The sequence below is a fragment of the Odontesthes bonariensis genome, chromosome 3, assembly GCF_027942865.1.
Source record: "Odontesthes bonariensis isolate fOdoBon6 chromosome 3, fOdoBon6.hap1, whole genome shotgun sequence".
Taxonomy (NCBI): domain Eukaryota; kingdom Metazoa; phylum Chordata; class Actinopteri; order Atheriniformes; family Atherinopsidae; genus Odontesthes; species Odontesthes bonariensis.
The window spans coordinates 16,030,430-16,051,323 of record NC_134508.1 but is presented as its reverse complement, the minus strand read 5'-3'; the positions used below and the strand labels follow the sequence as shown (position 1 = coordinate 16,051,323).

General features: G+C 42.9%; 1 protein-coding gene across 1 annotated transcript; it reads right to left on the bottom strand.

Moving 5' to 3' along the window:
* Positions 1 to 528: 528 nt before the first annotated feature.
* Positions 529 to 20,597, bottom strand: tnks1bp1 (tankyrase 1 binding protein 1). Its single transcript, XM_075460504.1, has 10 exons — positions 20,345 to 20,597; positions 17,241 to 18,257; positions 13,672 to 16,216; positions 4,389 to 4,501; positions 3,796 to 3,928; positions 3,496 to 3,640; positions 3,244 to 3,380; positions 2,941 to 3,140; positions 2,749 to 2,834; positions 529 to 1,650 (listed from the first exon to the last, which is right to left on the bottom strand). Exons 2-9 carry the CDS (start codon positions 18,245 to 18,247, stop codon positions 2,759 to 2,761), a joined length of 4,356 nt encoding a protein of 1,451 aa, XP_075316619.1. The 5' UTR covers positions 18,248 to 18,257; positions 20,345 to 20,597; the 3' UTR covers positions 529 to 1,650; positions 2,749 to 2,758.
* Between the last annotated feature and the right edge of the window lie 297 nt (positions 20,598 to 20,894).

The following is a 20,894-nucleotide window of genomic DNA, read 5'->3' as shown; positions in this document are numbered from 1 at the left end:
AGTCTGTGGTTGTGGAGGCCTGGCGAGCGGTTGGTGGATGCCAGAGGGGGTATTTATGGTTTATTTCTGGCCACAGCAGCAAAAAGCCTGTTGATGCAGCAAGTCTGTCGCACACATTGTGTCCATCACACTGCTTCTCAATAGACTTGCCCCCTGTCCCTGGCACACTGGCAAGCGCAGCCTGGCTCTGCCCATGCTGCCATCCTGACCATGATCCTATAGTGGCAACAAGCACTGACCGCCAGCCAAGAGATTGAACAGAGATCAGTCTCACTCAGCACTATTGGCCCCACCCAGCTATCTTGCTCTCCTCTCTTCTACCTCTTTCTTTAACTTTCCAAAATATCTCAGGCAAATTTATGATATCTTATGCGCTATTAAAAAAAAATATATAGAAAGTTTCATGTTTGGATTCCTCAGCCTTCTTCCTGTGTGTACAAAACAAGGCTCCACATTATTATTTCGTGCTCCAAATTGACCGACTGTAATATTTGGTGTTTGTTCTCCATCAAATAAAGCACACGCAACTGGATTTCATAGAAAAAAGTTTTAATAAAATTCCCTCAATTTCCATCAAGCACACAGTGTGATTGTCACAAATGATTACATAATTCACAACATTCATTTTCCAGCATTAAAAAAGGCACATGATCAAATCTCAAGCGTAGTAATGCTTTTTTTCTAGGTTTGAGAAGGTTTTAGAAGACACGCTTCTTGAATCCGTTACTGCCCCTTAAAAAAACCTAACGTTTAAAAAGATATTGGGTATGTTATTAAACAAGAGTACTTGTAAAAGTCTAGTAATGTTGTAACAAAAAGAAAACAGAAAAACTCCCTGAACTCTGTTACTGCACGTCATTCTTAAAATTCTCTATTGCTCAGACGTACCGTGTGGATGGCAATTTGCTATAATAACTGTTTAAAGTGCTTCAGGCTTTAGCTGACTGGATCTGTGATTGGACAAAAAAATGGAAAAGACAAGCTGTACAATATGAACTCAACACACAAGCTTTACCACTTATATTCTGTATGTCTGTACATATGTGTGCTTCCACATGGCTGTCTATAATTGTGTGGATAGTGAGGCTATGTCTGTGTTGTGAGAGTTTAGGCTGGTCTGCACAACTTTTGAGGATACTTCGAAGGTTAGGAAAAGGCTAGAAGTAGATTTATGTTTGTGTTAGGTTTGGCTATCAAGTTGTGGTGGATTAGAGGCCAGTAAATACATTATTACTATACTATTACTATAGAAAGGCAAGCATTGCTTATGAAGGTTGATACCCTGCAGAGGGCCTAGTGTCATCAGGCCCTGTCATCATATAGAAAGTAGACAGTAAGACAGTCCATGACTTTGCTCTAATTACTCGAGTATCAATCCTCCACTGAGCCTCCACGCAAAATTTAATAAGTCAATTACGTGGCACATCACAGTCTTGGCAAATGTCCTTGCCACCATATTTCATTTACAAGACGTAAAAGTTCAAGATTGCCTCTGTGTCCAGCAAAAGCCTGAATTGAACTCAAGCATGTCAGAGTAAAGCTCCATGGTAAGGCACTCATAGTGAACAATGAGCCAACACATCAAAACGTGTCTGTCAGCAGCAGCTGAGACGGACTGAATCCTGCTGATCAGCGATGACATAGTTTCTCCTAAAGGGGAAAAAAGATGCAGTGAGTTCAAATGGAAACGTTTTGGATATGCTCATTCAGGTACAACCCTGCATGCATGCAGTTTTTGCAGGTAGGCTACTTAAATCCCTCTTTCCTAAAGACATACGCTACAGCCCAAAAGTTTGGAAACAGGATCAAATTGGTATACTTTGCAACCAAATAAACATGATTATCATACAGACAGTCACTTATCAGAATACATTTTTTTTACTATAATTATCATGTATTTGGGTTTTGCTTGCTTAGACTTTCCTCTCTTCGGTGTAACCTCCTCTGGCTTTAACAACAGTATATACAAGGCGTTTTTTCCACAAGGCTTTTTTTTTTTGCAGATACACAACTTCGGACTAGCCTTTCTCAAACATCTTTTCACAGTTGTCGGAGATATGGGTTCTGACCTTGACATGTTGATTTCCTTCCTCATATGTGGTGCTTTTTTTTTTTTTTGCTGAGCTCTTCTACTGGTGACAAATGATGTGTTTATCCTCTGCTTCTCTAGCAACCCTCTTCCTTCCAGACCTTTTTTCTACCACCATAACTTCCAGTTTCTTCTAGTCTCTTCAAGGTGTAGTGAACTCTTTTGTTGGCGTTTTGCAATTTCTCTTTCAATGCATCCTTCTTTCCTCAGTGTACAAATCTGTACTCTTCTTTCTTTAATCAGCTGTTTCTTTCTAGCCATTTTGGTGGTAGTTTGTTAGAGATGTGAGCAAAATTATGATTTCTAGAGCTTTTTGTTTGCAAACCCTCAAAAGCCAAAGAGCAAAAGTGAATAATGCAAACTGTGATTTCTTTTTCACTTTTTTTTTTTTTTTTTTTTTTACACTTCTGTGTTGCATTATGACTTAAAGATATTTGCTGGTTTTAATAAAGTGTCCTTTTCCATAATACTGCATAGTATAAACCAAACGCCTGGCTTTCATGCTCATCTCTCTGCCTGATCCAGAAATACATGATCTACATATAATAATGTACATATGAATTGAACATGAACATTTACATATGAAAATGAGAAACCAATTCACTTGATCATACAGCCAAACATCTGGAACTTTGCTACAGAGAAACTGAATTTCTCACCTGTGTCTGGCTAAGATTCCCCTTCATGCTGACTCATACGCTTCTTAGACTTCAGCTCTTGTAACCACGCAGGCGAGGAGACGGCCCTGAGGGACACACAGAATCAATAGTTTGGTAATTCTCTGACACACGCCTTTTATGTGACTATATGATAATCCTTTAATGTGTATTATTATTATTCTCTGAACATACCCTTCGTCCTTGCCGCCTAAGGGTGGCAGGACCCGTGCAGCCCCTGCGAGAAGAGAGGCCGGACGAGGTGATCGTGAGAGCTTTGAGGGAGATGGCCGCACTTCCTTGTTGTGATTGTTTGTCTCTTCTCTGCCCTTGTCCTCTGCTGTGTCCTCTCCCGCTCCTGGTCCTCCCCCACCTGTTCGCCTTTTTATCTGAGCCTGAAAAAGCAAATCAGTAGACTTCACTTCATGCAAGTGATAGCTTTATTGCAGTAGATAAGAATGCATAAACATCTCATTCAAGTTGTCCTTGAGAACATACAAGTAGTCCTGCAGGGTTGAGACCAGGAAAAACAGGGACTCTCTGGGAAGAGGAAGGAGGAGAACAGACAGCCTTTGCTTTGGGCTGCTCCTCCTCAGAATCTGACTCCCTTTGTTTGGAAGATATTTCTTTTTCATCTAGAAACAGAGTTGAAAGATCAGTCGCGAACACGCAGAGAATCACACATCTCTTAGAATTACTAAGTACCAGATGTACATTACGATTGGGTGATATAATAGATCCAGCATTAACCTGTGGAGTCGTGGATCCTCCAGTTCAGGTTATCCTTCTGATCCAACTTTGCACGCAGCGAGCGTGACGGACGCGATCGACTTCGCCTCTTACCCAGATCTGCCTTGGATCTCTGTGCGCTGGTGTCAAGGAGAGGAGTGGGAATCTGAGCAGAGAAACACATGAGGAATCTAGCAGGCAATGAATAGAATACCGCTGTTCATTAAAATGCCATAATCCTGCAATGTGGTCGCAGATGACATAGACATAAACTAATGTCTTTAATTAGAAGGTAGGGTTTAGAAACAAATAGTCCTCAACCTCAGGAAGTGGAGGAAAATCTGGCTCTCTGTTAGAATAACTGGCATCAAGATCCTCAGAGGGGATGTCAGGGACTTGGTCAGGGACTTGGTCAGGGACTTGGTCAGGGACTTGGTCAGGGACGGGCGTTGGACTGAAAAGAACAAAAGATTTTTAGTCATGTTCTAACAATTGCATCAAGCAGCACTATTGTGTCTTTCACTTTTTTAACCACAAGGGGGCATAAGAAACTCAACCTTTGCAACCCTTGTAAATACTCAACATCAAACTTTGTGTCCAGCTGCACTTGGTTTTGCTTTTGCAAAACAAAGCAAAAAGTGTAAAAAAAAAAGGAAGAAAGTGAAAGAAAGAAAAAAAAAAAAGTCAGTTGTACAGAACCCCCCCCCCCCCAGAGGGAAGCAAAACCTTCAATATAGCTCACAAAGAATTAAACTTAATCTCTCTGTCCTGCTTTTCTCTGTCAAATTAGATAATAATGATAATGACAGACTTTATTAATCCCCAATGGGGAGTTGGATGCTGGAAACGAGGCTACTTAAAGATACAATAGTAAGCTGCGCTGGATTTGTTTTATAATGAAAGCGTTCTCCTACCTGTCAGGTTGAGTCATTTGCTCACAGACCCCATCCTGTTTGGCTGGTTCACCATCTGTCAAAGCGTCAGTGTCTTTGTCCTCATCGTTTACGCAGTAACTGTTAACATCTGCCTGTGAGATGGACACAAAAGTTATTCAGAAAACATAAAGAGCAAAACGATGCTTTTAATATTGTGAGACATACAGAATCTTGCTGAATTATTTTTGTATTTCTGTATTTTTTTTTCACTTTGGGTGGATATCTACCTCTTAATATCTAACTCTATACTGTCCAGGAAATGATCCTTTTTGGTCTGTAATTCAGCGTGTTAGAACTTCACACTGTGGTGCAGAGAAAATAGTCTGCTGTGCACTGAGCCAAGATCCCAAACTACAGAGGGAGAGAAGACTAAGGACCAGCCAAGCATGTGTATTTTAATGAGCTGGTCACAGAGACTGGGCTGTCCTCGATAAACACCACGAGCATGTGCACGCACGCACATGCACTGGGATACACACATATGTGCCTACGCAAAGACACGCCAAACACACTCATGATGTCACGCCCACAAGCTGGAATGCCCGGGTTTACACACACACGCACGCACACAAAGATTCACACAAACATTCCTCTAAGCTCACCTCACATTTAGTCAACGCACACGTCCCACTTAGGTGCTGCCTGATATTGTTACCTGCATCCAAGACAACACTCGAGTAAACACTGGTGCCATCACGCCATCTTCTTCATGAGCCTATTTATTACTCAGGACTCACGGAGCGGCTTCATTTGCACAATGCCTGTTATCTGGCTGCATCGCAGCATGAATGGATAGGCCTCTGGTAATTTTCCTATGATCACAAAGCCTGCTCCAGCAGAGACACAATTTACAGTGGGACAGCTCCCCCTGCCATGAATTTAATCTGCATCTGTCTGATCTTTCTACGACTGCAGCTAAAGAAGTTAGCAATGCTAACTTGCATTATTTCTTTCAACACATCCTATGATCATTTTAAAACACACACACAAAAAAAAAATACCAAGTTTAGAAAGGAAAAAAGCAAAAATCAGGTGCTATTCAATGATAGGGCAAGTAACAGGGACACGACTGTTTGGCTTGTTATGGTATCGGTTGGCAGACCAAAAAAGGATCTCAAGTACTCTAATTTTAAACCCAAAAAGTTTTGACTCAGAGAGTTCTTATCAGGTTCCCAAGGATTTCTTTTTCAGTTTATTTTCATCCAAGCTTCCATCTCAGTATGACCTCATCACACACCTACGTGTCAAAATATTACTAAAGATTTTCACTTTCAATAAGCAAAAATTCCTCTCTAGACTGCAGTAGAACAGGTTTTCAACACTTAGCAGGTGTTAACATCTCGCAATCAGGGTGCAACATCGGCAAAGTTTTGGAGATTGTGACATCGAGACACATGTGCCCAAATGCTCACTGTCCTTTCATCTCAAACAGCTCGTCAGGCAAATATGTGCACCTTAATGGTAAAAATAGGGTTGAGGAGAGATTTCCAGTAAGTCACTTTAGTTATGTGTAATACCCAAGTACCTTTATAAATAGCTTTACCTGCAGGGATCGGCGTCTATGTGCATCACATGCAATAGAAAATGTTTTATACCTCTTAAATGCTGCCTCTCTGGTGTTAGAACTTTGTCAAGATTGACGAACATTTGAGATATATCTTGCTAGCAGTAAGCCCCGGGATCAATCAGTACTTATTTGATTGATTTTGTTTTTTTGTGCTCCTACAGAAAGAAGAAATGCAGGCCTTGATGAAAACTTTCGCACAGGAAGAAATAGAGCAGGGATTTGATAAGTCAGCCTGCGTTAAATCTTTGTCAAAGTCGTCGGTGATTTGCATTGTCACATGCAATTTTTCGAAACTAAGTGCTGAGGCAACTTTATGTGTAATTTACTGTTCGTGAGAAGCACGCTGAACATTAAACTTTCGCCTCAATCGATGTCAGGAGGAAAACACCTCTTAGAGATTCATGCACTCTCTACCCCTACTGAGATTCCTAAGAAATTTAAGTGGGACAAGAACAAGTGTAGACATAACCACCACATAAGCCATATAACTACATCTGTGTGTGACAGCGGGTGGTTGTTTGGTACAAGTCAAGGCACAGTCGACTTCGACGTGAAAGGTTTTACCTCCATCCCATTTTTGTCCCGGTCAGTGGAATGTGAAGAGTGTTTGTGTGCGGTTAAGTGGAGAGGATAACATCCCTGAGATGCCGCAGGCACAACTGAGACTGCACACATCTCCTCAACATCACCTCTAATACCTACAATGTTATGGATCGTCAAACTAAGGGTGAAAATAACCGACGTGTTCTTTTCTCCCTTTGAGCTTTTACCTTCACATAAAGAGTCTTTCACACCCAGGATGAAGCTTCAAAACAAGCTTTAAAAGGGAAAGTTTAGGTAAACTTTGTTTTGAGCTAAATGTATTCAGAAAGCTTCTGTGAGGTAAAGATTATAAGCTAATATGATAGTGACTGTCATATATTGCTCATGCTCATATAATGGCAAAATAAGGATAAAAAAGAGAGGAGCACAAACAGCAAAAAGCAGGAAGTCAACCATAAAGTGGAGGCTTGAACAAAGATGTCACTTACAGATGTCATGAGCATAAACAACCAGTAATATATACCTCGTTTTAGTGTGTCATGCTTTGTTTTTGTTGTCCGCTTTATGTCCGATAAACACCACCGAGAGAGAAGGAAGGGCACGAATGCCCACTGATAAAACACTACACTCACACAACTGTCAGATAAGCCCGTCCTTCCTGAAACAAACCGCCAGCAGCGTTTCCTATTTAGATTTGCATGTTTATCCTTTACCCTGCAGATGTGGAAGTATTACTAACTTACATGGATACATGAAGCCATGCAGGAAAATTTATATTCACGTGTAAACCCGGGCCTTACAAGCCGCTTCAGTGTATCATTATCATGTCAAATGCGAATGAAAAAAGAAGACTGCCAAACCTTTAAAGCCTACAAATGAAATGGCTATTCCTTAGATTCATTACGCCGAACATTCATTTCATCATCTACTGAGTAATTACATCAGCTCTTACAGAACAGGTTTCGGTGGCTCTTTTCTGGAGACCCTTCCGACTTCTGACGGAGAAGCGACGCAGGGATCTCCTGCTATGTCTGGCGAAGCTACGAAGTGGTGATATGGCTCTCTGAAATCTTCCTTCTGAATCCCCACCTTCTCCTCCTTCTTCTTCTTCTTCTTCTTTCTCATCCTCTTCCTCGTCCTGCCTCTCACCCGACTGGCCCCACACCAGCTCCAGAGCCCCTTGCAGGGACCGTCGCACGCCGCCCACCCAGCCTGCTACCTGCAACTGGGCAGCTGAGAGTTTTCCTCCCAAGTACTGCATGGTTGCAAAGCTCACACAGCCGGTCGTCCTGACGCTAGGGTCACCATGGAAACAGGGTCACCAGAGAAACTGAGGTACAGCTTTGTTAGGGGTGAGGGGATTTTGTGGGTAAGTGAGAATACTGGGTCCGTGATCCGGCCCTCAGTTGTCAGTTAAAGCAAGCAGAGGTGATGGAAGGATTCTGACGTCTGACAAAAAAAATATATCCAAAGATCATCCATCATTCATTTGAATGGGATCCTTCCTTTTCTCTACATGTTTCCATGCTTCAGGTCGCACAAACGTCCTGGAACGGTAAAATTTGTTGTCAGTGAGAAATTAAGCAGCCTGAGCAGCCGTGTGTTTGAACTCTCATCGTATCATTACCATCCCAAAGAAGTGATCTCACGACCACATTGTCATCCATGTAAAAGGCAACGGCAGAAACCTGGAGCAAAACTCCTGCAGCTTTGGAAGGAGGCGAATGGAAATGGTTTTCAGTTCAAATTTGATGAATTACCTCAGTTCATGTCTTTCTCTGGCTAAAGCATGACGTTCCACAGTCAAGCTTGTTTGCTTCTGTGGCGATGTTCCAAAAAGCAGCGTGGGAAAAATCTGCCACTCCAAGCATCCAAACCCAAGCACAGAGCGTTAAGATCCTCCGTTTATCTCCTGTAGGTCTGAGTGATTTCAAAGAAACGTCAAAACAAAGCAGAGGTCTGTGCTCGAATGTGGAAAATCCCCGGGGGAAGGTGCGGCAGGCTGGGCCAAGGTGCTTTCTGTACCTCCCTCCGGTGCTCTCTTCCTGTAGGTAAATGAGGCAAGGCATAAACCAGGTCTTTGTGAGCGGAGCAGAAAACAGGAGGACTTTAGGAAAGCCGAGAGAACTCTGGAGCAACAGGGGCGACTAGATGTAAGAATGGACAGCAGACATGTGAACTTTCTTACCCGTGGATAAGCCCATCCTCTTTTGTGGAAATGTGTGCCAGGGTGTGTGTGTGTGTGTGTGTAATGGGGTGGGGGAGCAGTACTGGGGTGGAAAGACTGAGGAGAGAGACGGGGAGAGCAGATAAGGGCACCATGTATGGTCACTCTGACATGCTACCCCGCTGGACAGATCCTTTAAGGACAAGCTGACCACACACCACCTCCGTACGATTAGATCCGTCCATGCATCTGTCTTTTGGTAGGTAGCCTGAGTAATGGCACACCGTTGGCTGCACACCTTGTGTTTGCTCAGTAAACATGCACCTCGTTGAGCTCTGTCAAACTGACAAGCTCTACTCTGCCACTTTGACACAAAGTTTTTTTTCTTTTTCTTTTTTTGCGGCAAAAAAAGGAGACCTTTTGTTTTTTCAACTCCACTGTTTAGTCTCAATACTACCCTCTGATATGAGCATACGGTGCGCTGCATGAGATAAGCTTGAGGGTTTGTCGGTGGTGCAGAAAGAGGAAGTTCAATTTCGAAGAGCGGCAGCACCACTCAGTGGTGAAAAAAAGATGTACCAGCACAGATGTGACGACCAAAGCAACAAAACAAAGGCCTTTACAGCACCCAAATGAATATGTACAATGTACCATAACATGAGGCTGCAAGTTAGATGTTCAACAGTTTCTTTACTACAGCATGGATACAGACAAATAATGAGACAAACGCACACAGTTCAGAGATCCGGGGTTTGGTGTTTCATTAAAGCTGCAAAAATGTTGCATGTGCAAACAAGTGCAGACCCAACATATCTTGGCAGAGCCTCGTCACTGTAAGCTCCTCAGTTAAACTGATGATCTCACCTTGCTCACAACTCTCAGCAACAAATGTTGGAATTTGCTGCCTTGTCGATCGCCCCACTAAAGAGTATGTGAATTCATTTGCAATGATCAGATTTTATCTGTTGCAAGATGCAACATCTGTTTACTCTGTTGCGTGTTGTGTATTTTAAGCTTTCACCTATCGCCCATTGTAAGCTCACCAAGCAAATTCTCCTTCAACATTAAGTGACCATCTCAACCTCAACCTGAGCGGCCGTGACAACTTCTGTCTCGCTGCACAGAAATTAAGTTTATTTGTTGATCCACCCAGATGTCAGTACAGACACTGTTTGTTAGCTGCAGCTGCTCTACAACTTCAGTGAGCCTCTCACTGAATCATAAAAGAGAATTTCTTTCATTCTACTGCATGACTTCTGCCTTTAATAATGGGTCGTCAACATCTGCACTTACAACCACTCTCTAGCTCCAGGCTAAAGGACTGATCTCCAAAAACGACAGAGTGTTTTGTAACATTGAATGAGCTAAAAAAAAAAATTGTCGACAGATGTACAGAATGAATGTATTTTTCCCTTGTTAAAAACAGGAAAACTTCCTTGTTTACTCTTGTAAAGCCGACAAAGTTGAGCATTTGTTGGATTTTTAGTGTGAAGACACAAATGATTGAACATATGTAGCTTTTACAGTTCATCTTTTATGATCCTCAGGTGGTATTATCATGAAATCAGCTGACACTCACAATGCGTTAATTGCACATCCAGGATGTTCTGTTTTGATTGAGATTTAAAATGACGTGTTTGACTTGATTATGTTCGATCTGGGTTAAAAAATGGGTACAGTGCAATACTGCACCCACTGTCTCCCAACTACTTAATGTTACTTCAAATATAAACATGTAATTTAGCAATTGACCAGGCATTAGTACAATGTGCAAAAAGTACGGGGAAATTTAAAAGTAAAGGTGTTTAATCGTTTAAAAGTCTCATGGTTCTACAGGATTCTAATCACGGCTTATGCCTTAATGACAGAGACACACTCAGTCCCAAATATGGATGGAAGAATTTGCCCAAAACCCCTTTAAAAATCCCAGACTTACAAAATTTCATATCTGGAAGCTTATGACTAAAAATCCAACTGCTGCAAATGGTGCAGTGCATTCTCGAGATGCACTGCGTTTATTGGTGTCTTTAATAGCTCAGTGGATGGTTTCAGCTGACTCCGCGTCAGACTGTCAACCACAATGATAGCAAATGGGTGCTTACTACGTTGTAATAAATCAAAACATACTATTTAAGGCGGAACTCTCCCAGGGGTGCGAACTGCTGAGTGCGCTCTGCTTGACGCGATAAAAAACATGACCAGTTAGGAGGCAACAACGCAGTGAGTACAGACTGTACATCAGGAGCCGAGAAACAGAAAGGAGTTAGACATAATAATGGGAGGGGAAAAAAATCATCCCTCTTTAGCAGGTTTATATCTACTCTTTTTCTTTAGGAAATAATCTGAGGACAGACACAGATGTAACCTGGCTTCTCGACCCAGATTGGGTAGCCCTGGTTTTCCAGTTACTTTAAAAATCTGAGCAAGTAGAAGATGACCTTGCTAGTCCCAGAAAATGGGAAGTAGAAAAATGTCCTATTTCCTTAATATTTCAATCAAATTTATTTTTCTCTATCTCCAAACTTCAGAGTTCCAACATTATAAGAAATGAAAGGATGCTGTCGGCACTTGAGCAGTGACACTCTGGGGGCTCTGGGGGAAAAAAAATCCCAAATGCTATTTAAATGTAAAAATGATCTGTAGTCAGCAGAGAGTTTTTCAGTTCTCATTTCTCCCGCACACAGCTTTCAGTGCTGTAAGCTTCTTGGTTCGCCCTCAAATGCACTGCTCTTTTGAGCTCTGTTCACAGATTTTTGATGATGTTTGGGCCAAGGAACTTTGAGGGCTTGAGCCTGTGCTGCTTCACGTGGTTCAGTGTAAAATTTGAGTTGTGTGTGTGTGTGCGAAAGACCATTATTATGAAAGCCATCCTCTCCTTATCTTCAGCTTTTGAGCATGCTTTATTTAGCAGTTTGGAACTCATTCTTCCCGCTAACTCTGAAATGGAAGTCTGGCGCTGTTTGACATCTTCCCGTTTATGCCTTTTGGAGATCAGATCTACTGAGTTAAGTATTTAGGCTACACTATGAGAAATACAGGGTTGCTGCCTTGTCATCTTAACAGGTTGTAATTTGAGAGTACGAGCTAAAGAGTCACAGCTAACCCTAAGTTCACTTACGTTTTTCTTTATCAAACATAAACTATTGTTTAAGCAAGAGTAGAGTGTTATCACTCCACTCATGCACAAACACAACTCTTCACATGGGACATTCCGCTCACATTTGGTTCCTGGAAACGAACCAAAACCATAACCATAACTATCGATCACGAACCAGGCCATATCATAACCAGAACACATCCAAACCTTAACACTAAATGATGATTCTGCCTGTGCACTTTGCACCATAAGGACGGTGGCTTCTCATGGTGTGACTTTTTGTAAACAGGTTATTGTCTTCGCATGAGTAACGTGGATACAAACACTAACAGTCACAAGTTGCTCAGGTCAACCAGGCTGAAACAAGTATAACAAGATATTTTTTCCTGCGCTACAGGAATGGCAATGTGTTGGTGCAGGTGAGGTATGCATAGCTCCCAGGCTGACGTGATTCAGTGGTGAAACAGCCGCATCTGCACATTCACTCCTATCTCTGTGCTTAACCTCACCCTTTCTTTGTAAGTGAACAATAACCCGTTTCGTGTAAGCGCGCTGAAATTGATCTGGGTCTGGGAAGTCTTTGAACACAGAGACATTTTTTTTGTGTGTCTGCTTTAATTTTTGGTGTTTTTTTTGCTTTCCGTTTGAGGAAACTGTCCAAACTGATCAATTACTGCTTATTTAATGTGTTAGAAAGTTGCTTCATACTCATGTGTGGGCTACACCATTGCTCTTTCTCCTTCAGTGAAGCTAGAAAGAGGTCTGGATTGTGCATTTGGAAGCTTTCACTAAGTATGAAGCCGCACCATGCACCCAATGGATGTCTCGATGCAAGCAAAACAGGCCAACAGATCCATGAGAGGGAGAGCAGGGGTGGACAAACAGTCTGGAGCACTCATCCATCAAAGATAACAGTGTGGGACCGCCAAAGAATTCTTTTGATGGGAGAAAAAAACCTCTTAATGACATCCTACCAAGTGAAGAACAGCCTCCATAAGGAGGACATATCATTATCCAGGTTTAACACAAGGACAAGACTTAATGAGAACAAATGCAAGGCGCAAACAAACCACAAAACGACTCAAAAGCCTCAAGAATAGACAGGAATGAGTAGGAAAAAACAAAGCATCTTTAAAAGCCTGAGTGACTCCGGAAACAACAGAAGAATTACAACAAGCCATAATGCAAAACACACCACATCCTCCGGGAGATGGCGTGATCGCACGAACATGCTTGGTTTCTAACAGCAGAAGACAGAAAGATTTGAAGTGTTCAGGGACATGATCCCTTCTCAGATTCAGCAAAATGCAGAAAAGCTGACTGGAGCGCACTTCAGAGTGCAGATGGAAAACTGACCCGAAACATTTTGTGAAAAACATCGAAGAGTTTTAGAAGGTTGAGGGGGAGACTGAGTCAGTCTCCTGATCTCAACCTGTTCAAGCTGCATTTCCCATCGCCGAAGGCAAAACTAAAGGCAGAAAGACACAAACAAACACAGCGTAAAGACAGCTGTAGAGAGGAGCTGGATAAGCATCAAAGGAAGAAAGCCATTCTTTCAGACTTCAGGTCGTCGTTATCCGCAAAAGACTCAACAAAGTAAATGAACATTTCATTTTGTTGCTGCTAATTTATCCAATTACATTTGAGCCTCTGAAAGAGAGGGTTTTACATATCAAAGTACTCCATAATTACTAAATCCTCCCTCTAAATTGGATGCAAATCCCTCAAAATTAAAGCTGACAGCCTGCACTTAAACACCATGATCATTTAAGTGTAAGATGCACATGGTTTGATAAACAGGTGAAATGTCAAAAATGTCAAAAATTCTGGACCTTACTGAGCACATTTACCTGAAATCCAATCAGACAAGACTGACATTAAAGTTTACCTCATTCATGTCCTCGTCTTCACCTTCATCTTGCTTTGGCTCCCCTTCTTCCTCATTTTCTCTCTCCTCCTGCTCTTCTTCCTCCTCTGCCTCCACCTCCACAGCGATAAGGTGATATCCCCCTGGCCCCTCTATTTCCTCCTCCTCTTCCTCCTTCTCCTCCTCTTCTACCTCTACTTCACTCTCCTCCGCCTCATCTTTCTTTGGACTCTCCTGGGCCGGCGTGGACATCTGCTCCTTTTCCACCCGCTCTTGATTTTCCTGAGACTCCTGAGGGTCAACATCCAGGGACACCAGCAAGTCCTCAGTATCAACTGGGTCGACTGTCCTGCTATAACTGATCGGAGTAGTTTCTACTTTAGCCGGTGAGCCCCGTCGCTTTGGTTTGACGGAGAAGTCGTCATAATCCACCTCGATCAGAGAATTTCTGACAGAAAAGTCATCGTAAGCAACATCGATCAGACTCTCTGCGGGTTCGTAGATATTTGACGTGGGAGAGCACACTGTCTCTGACTTTTGAGGCAAATCTTCAAAGTCAAAACTGATAAGATTTTGCTCTCCTTTATCTGACACACTCTCCTCTTCCCTCTTGATCGAATCAGCTTCTTTTCTTTCTCTCTCATCCTCTATTCTTAGCATTTCTTTGAGTTCACCTTCTCGCTGTCTTTCGAGCTCCTCCTGCATTTTTCTCTCCAGCACCTCTCTTTCTTTCTCCATCTGTCTCTTTCTTTCCTCTTCCCTTCTTTCCCCCTCTCTTTGTTGTTCTATTTGTTTCATCCTCTCCATCTCTTCCTCTTTTTCCTGCTGCAGTTTCCTCTCAAGCTCAATTCTTTTTCTCTCCTCCTCTGCCTCCTGTCTTGCCCTCAACATCTCCTCCTCTTCCAATCTCCTATGTCTCTCTCTTTCCTCAGCCTCCTTTCTTAATCTTTCTTTCTCCCGCTCTTCTTGTCTGAGTCTCTCCTCCATCTGCCTTGCCTCCTCTCTTTTCTCCTCCTCCTCCTGTTTCTGCCTCAGCAGCTCCAACTCCTCTTCCCTCTCTACCTCCTTTCTTTTGAACCCAACCCACTCCTCCTCTCTTTGTTTCTCTTTACTCATTTCCTCCTGTCCCAGTTTTTCCTCCAGACTATGCTTCTCGTGCTCTTGGATCAATTTCTCCTCTTCTTCTCTCTGCCTCTGTCTTTCTGTTTCCTCCCTCAATGCTTCCTCTTTTCTCTCTTCCTCTCTTAGTCTCTCCTTTTCCCTCTCCTCCCGTTCTCGTCTAAGTCTCTCTTCTTCCAGCTTTTCTCTCTCTCTGTCCTCTTCTCTCTGTCTCTGCTGCAACAACTCCATCTCTCTTTTCTTTTCAAGTTCTTCTTTTCTCAGCCTTTCCATTTCCCTTTTCTCTTCTTCTAACCGTTTTCTCTCCAGCTCCTGCATTCTCTTTTTCTCCATTTCCGCCTCCTGTTTTTGTCTAAGTCTCTCTTCTTCCAGCTTTTCTCTCTCTCTGTCCTCTTCTCTCTGTCTCTGCTGCAACAACTCCATCTCTCTTTTCTTTTCAAGTTCTTCTTTTCTGAGCCTTTCCATTTCCCTTTTCTCTACTTCTAACCGTTTTCTCTCCAGCTCCTGCATTCTCTTTTTCTCCATTTCCTCCTCCTGTTTTTGTCTAAGTCTCTCTTCTTCCAGCTTTTCTCTCTCTCTGTCCTCTTCTCTCTGTCTCTGCTGCAACAACTCCATCTCTCTTTTCTTTTCAAGTTCTTCTTTTCTTAGCCTTTCCATTTCCCTTTTCTCTTCTTCTAACCGTTTTCTCTCCAGCTCCTGCATTCTCTCTCTCTCCATTTCCTCCTCCCTCAGTCTATCCTCTTCCCTCTGTCTTGCCTCTTCTTTCTCCCTCTCTTCTTCATCTCGTTTCTGCTGTTCTTCTAACTTTCGCCTTGCCTGCTCCCTCTCCTCTTCCTTCTGTAATTGATCAAATTCCAGATGTTTCAGTCTTTCTTCTTCTTGTCTTTGCATCTTATCATCCTTCCTCTGCAGAATTCCAACTCTTCTGTGGGCAGGCACTGAATCAAGGACACCCTTCTGAGTTTCAACCTTAGGAACCTCTTCCTCTTCTTCTTCCTCTTCTTCTTCTTCTTCTTCTTCTTCTTCTTCTTCTGTGCTGGACTCAGACTCTGAGCCCAGGATCAGTGGAGGGCCACCATCATCTGTCACCACAGTACCAAAGCGAACAGAGCGCCGTTTGACATTGTCCCGTCTTGATTTGAAACCAGAAACTGATTCTTCCTCATCAGCAGCATTGTTGGATGGAGACAGGCTGCGACTGCATGGCTGGACATCCCCTTCTGTTGCTTTGTTCTGCTCTCCGGATGTCTCTGATGTACTCTCTGATGATTTACTTTCATTAAGAGCATCTTTTGTCGTTCCCACATGCTTCTCCGTAGGCTGTTGAGCAGGTGATATCGTCGGAAGCGGATCCACAGCCTGAAGAGATGCTTCCTCTGCTATAGGAACCTCTGCAGTTCGAGGTTTGGGTATTTTCTCTGCTGCGGGAACAGCTGTGGGCTCAGAACTGAGAAGGAGACAGCAATCAAGGTCATTCATTGTGGAAAAGAAAAAAGATTTTAATGGTGATGCTTGCTTTCGAAAACATACACAGACTCTGGGCAGCTTTTAGACATGTTTCTGCAAACCAAAGCAAATTAAGTTGCCCACGGTTAACTTCAAAGTTGGTAACATGATAGGAAATTCACAAAGAGGAGTGATACCTTGTCAATACATCTTGCTTTACACTTAATGGAAAGAAGCAGCCTGTACTTTGTTGGACAGCCAGCACCTCAAACACTCATTAAATACCAGTCAAGATTGAACCAGAATTTTTCCCTGTTTACTTCCTGCTAATCTGAAAACCTTACAAGGACCCAGGAATTTACCAGCCGTCCAATAATTATCCTACAAATATCCCTAAATGTGCAGCATAGAGATCAAAAAGTGATATCATTCAATGCGGCTGTCATCGTGGGAGTGATATATCAAAGATGGTCCACTTTTCCCTTAAAACCTACATTTTTCAACCAATAGAAAAAACAAAAAAAACATATTTTACTTATACCTCAAGTGTATACTCATTCAGACAGATTTGACCTGATTTATGCAAAGTCAACAGTTCTTCTCTGAGACACTACATCTTCAGTACATACAGTTCCACTGAAAGCACTTGGCAGTGTAAAGTGTCGCCAAAACTGTCACGACACTTTCTAAAATAACTGTTGCTGTTAAACTATCTTACACTTCATTTTCAGTGCTGTGAGGAACACAGATTAAACTTTCTGAGTTTGTACTGAGACTAGCAACCCCCCCCCCAAAAAAATGAAGAAAACATGAAAATGTCTAGCGATTGATAATAGATTAAATTCATTTGCATAAAGAGATTACATTTATAAGAAAAATGGCTTGTAACAGCTGATCACTGGGTGTGTGTCTTTGACATTAACTTCATGCTTAATTACACCTGCAGTAGAATGTTCTTTTCCTTTTATTCAAGTCTAGTCTTGTCCCCAAAAACAGCAGCATAGATTAAAGGGAGTCTCACTCACCCTTTGGAGCGGGTTCTGGTTGCAACGGGAGGCTTCGTCTTGTCCTTTGGACCATCAGAACCTGTTTCTGCTGCCCAGTTTCTGATCCGCTCCTTTACTCCTCCGGTACCATTCATCATTTCCGGTTCCTCTCTCTTTGACAACACCTCCGGCTTCGACGGCGATTCAAACAGAAGACTGATTCTGCGTTTTATGCTGTTCCTGACACTATATTCCTCCTTTGGTTCATCAGTATCACTCTCTCTGTTTGAGGGTTCTGATACTGCGGGGCTCTGGTCTGGAATGGAAGGCGCCGGTTTATCTGAATCGTCTTTGATGTTGGTTGTAGAGATGGCTTTAGGAGGTTTAGGGGGCAGAGACAGACCACCTGACTCAAACTTGGAGGTGAGCTCCATGGACAGACGCTTCCTGGTGCTGCCCCGTGGAAATTTTGAGTCAGTTTTGGAGGAAGTGTCTCTGCTTGATTCTTCAACCTTTTGGGCGGGAGAAACCTGACTCTCATCCTTCTGCTTTCTCTCATCTTCCTGCTCTGAGTTAGTTACAGCCTCTGTTGACGGTTTGTGGTTTGTTTGGATGACATCGTCTTTCTGGACCGGCTCCGACTGGGGTGTCTCCTTGGGGGGACTTGTTTGAGGAGCTGGATCTGATATTCCGGCAGCAGAATCAAGTGAGACCACCTTGTGTGGAAGTACTTCACTTGCTTTGGTTTCCCTTGGCTGGGTTATGGCGGGCGCACTCACAGAGCTCGGTTTGGGCGCTGAAATGGAATCTGGTTTCTGAGCAGGGGTGGTCAAAGTCGGCTTCAGGCCACCCGTGGCCTCGGATTTTCCAGTCTGGTCTGGTTTGGCATTAGATGTAGCATGAATCGTCTTTGGAGCGTGGATGGAGCGAATTGTGGTGTTCTTCTGCAGAGAGAAAGGCTTGGGAGCGAGGCGAGGTTTGGGAGCCAGAGATGGCTTTGGTGTAGAGATGCCTCCGCTCTGGGAAGCCTGAACGGAGCTCTCCATAATTGAGTCCCTGAGAGGAAGGAAGACGGAAGAACAGTTAGGTTACAACCGGCTACATATTCACTCAGAAAAATGTCATTACTCTCAGCCAAGACAGAGTCAGCTGGTTATGTCGATACCACGAAGTCAGGATAAGTCTGGTTGGTCTAGATTTTTGAAAGTATCTGCGTAATGAGCAGTGAAACTAATGAATCACACTAAACAAGCACAAGTAACTATGAAAAGTCCTACAAAGTCTCTTTTTGATCTTCTTGCTCACGTTTCACTCAACAGTTTTAGCTTTTAATGACTAAAGAATGGATGAAAACCACAAAATGAATGAACTACTCTTAATGGCAAGCCTCTCTCAGAATGAAGAGCAAGCAGCCTCTGAGCGCTCCTCACGAGTGAGGATGCTCAAGTCAATCAGAATCCTACGTAGAGCAGTAAACTATGACGTGTGATGTTAGCTACGAACGAGCAAAGACCACACTTTGTCATCTAAAAGAGATTTTCTATTTAATTACAGGTTATTAGCCTTCTGTTGTGCATCTTTACTAACTTCAGCTGCACCTGACAAGTAAACAGCTATTATATTTACACCGAACAGGCCGCACTGCACAAATCTGAACAGCAGATAATTATGTATTCTGCATATCATGACAGAAAGGCAGCTCATGGCCTCAAATATAACACAAGTTTTCACTGTTCTCTGTTGAGAGGGAAAGTGTGGTTCTATTCGGTAAAAAGTCTGAAGGAGAAGATTTACAGACGTAACACGATTATAACAAATGGATTAGACAAAGGAAGCAAGCTGCCCTCTGGTTTTGCCTTTTTCTACGCGGAACGTTTTAGACAAGAATCAACTTGGGCAGGTAGAACAATGTCAGAAGCCTGAGCAAGCCCGATGAGTCATCGCATGTATCCATCATACAACAAACAGAAATGGCACATTCACACCACATCCCCAAATGAACTGAGAGTCCTACGAGACGTCGAAAGTGGCCCCAGATTTTCACTCGAGCTGTTTAAATATGGAGGTCATTTAAGACACCGTGCGAAAAGAGATAACAGTAACATTTCAAAATCTGGGACAGTAAATACCACATGCATTGTGTGATCGGACGTGTAAGATCAAACGGGTAGCTACAGTATGATACCGTGCAACACTCACACTATCAGCAAACTGTTCACTCTCATGTTGTCAACATGCTGGCATAAGATGTTTGGATCCTAAACAACAGTCAGCATGTGCACTTGTGCATTTTTTTTTTTTTTTTTTTTTTTTTGCAAGTGACATGTGTGGTGTTGCTACACTGGTTGAGCGCACAACACCCCTGGGTGTGCATGATATTGTGTAATGGGATCAGCCTGGACGAAAGCTGTATGCAGCAGTCAGAGAGGCTCAAAATGCGTCCTGTTTGTTTGGTTTTTCTCTCTCTCTTTCCAGCTGAATTCCTAAGAAAAACAAAGGAAAAACTGCATTGCATAGATTGCTTAAATGAATTTATCCGGAATGAGCTGAAATCATTCCGCAGCAGCTCTCTTCTGGCAGGCTTTTTAAGTTTCTTTATCTTTGTTTACCCCTAGATCCTTGTTACTCTGCCAAGGCTACGCTAATCCGGCTGCTTTTGGGTTTTTCTGTTTACTTTGGGTTCATTTTTGAGTGATGCCGTGAGACCCAACTTAGTATGTGGACCAGCTTGTTCTCACAGAGCAGAGGCAAACACACACACACACACACACACACACACAAAAATCCCCGCTACAGTTTACATCAGACGTGTAAATTAACGTTGTATGTTTCATGAAGGGATGTTAATAAGTTACTAATGAGCAGGCCGACGACGAACTCAGAGTCGTTGAACCAGCGCTGAAACGTGAGAGAAATCAATGTAACATCATGTTTAACCCGAGCGAGTCTCCTGAGCTCAAATCATTTGTTGGGAAACAGTTTTACATCGTTAGGTTATTTTTGAGAAGAGGAGCATAAATGTTAACAACAGCTCGTAAAGATGCGCACCTGCTCCTCTCCAATACGACACAAAGATTTAGATACAGGTGAAAAGGTCTTCGAAGTTTCTCTCTCTCTTTCTTTTTTCTTTTTTTTTTTTTTACCTCTCGTCTTCACGCAGTCATACAGGTGGATGGAGGAAGGAAGCGGGAAGAAGTGACAAAAGAAAGCTGCTCCTCGGCTTTCCGTGACTGTCTCTCCCGCTGAGCTGTTGTCAGGCTGTGTTCTTTTATTTATCTATTTTTTTTTTTTCTGCCCCCTTTTTCAAGTCATTCAAAGTAACAAGACGTCAGCCCTCAGCTACACCCAGCGTACACTCCCTCTGCCCGCCTCACGCTGCTGCCTCGGAGTCGGCGCAAAGTCTCACAGAGAAAACACCGCGAGACCGGAAGTGGGGATTTCTTACTTCAAAACAAGAGGTGCAGCCACCGCATCCTCCTCAGCAGGGGAGAAAAGTAGCTTCTGTTTAAAGCCACAATTGGTTGCACAAGTCTGTTGCAGGCTGGGTTTTATTTTAGGGAATTATGAGGCAGATATCTGTGATTGGAGTTTGGTCGGCGAGGGGTCGAGGAAGAGAGAGTCTAAAAAGCAAAAACTTTATATCTTTATCTAAAACACTAGAGAGTGCTCTTCATTGTGACTTTGAACTGATCT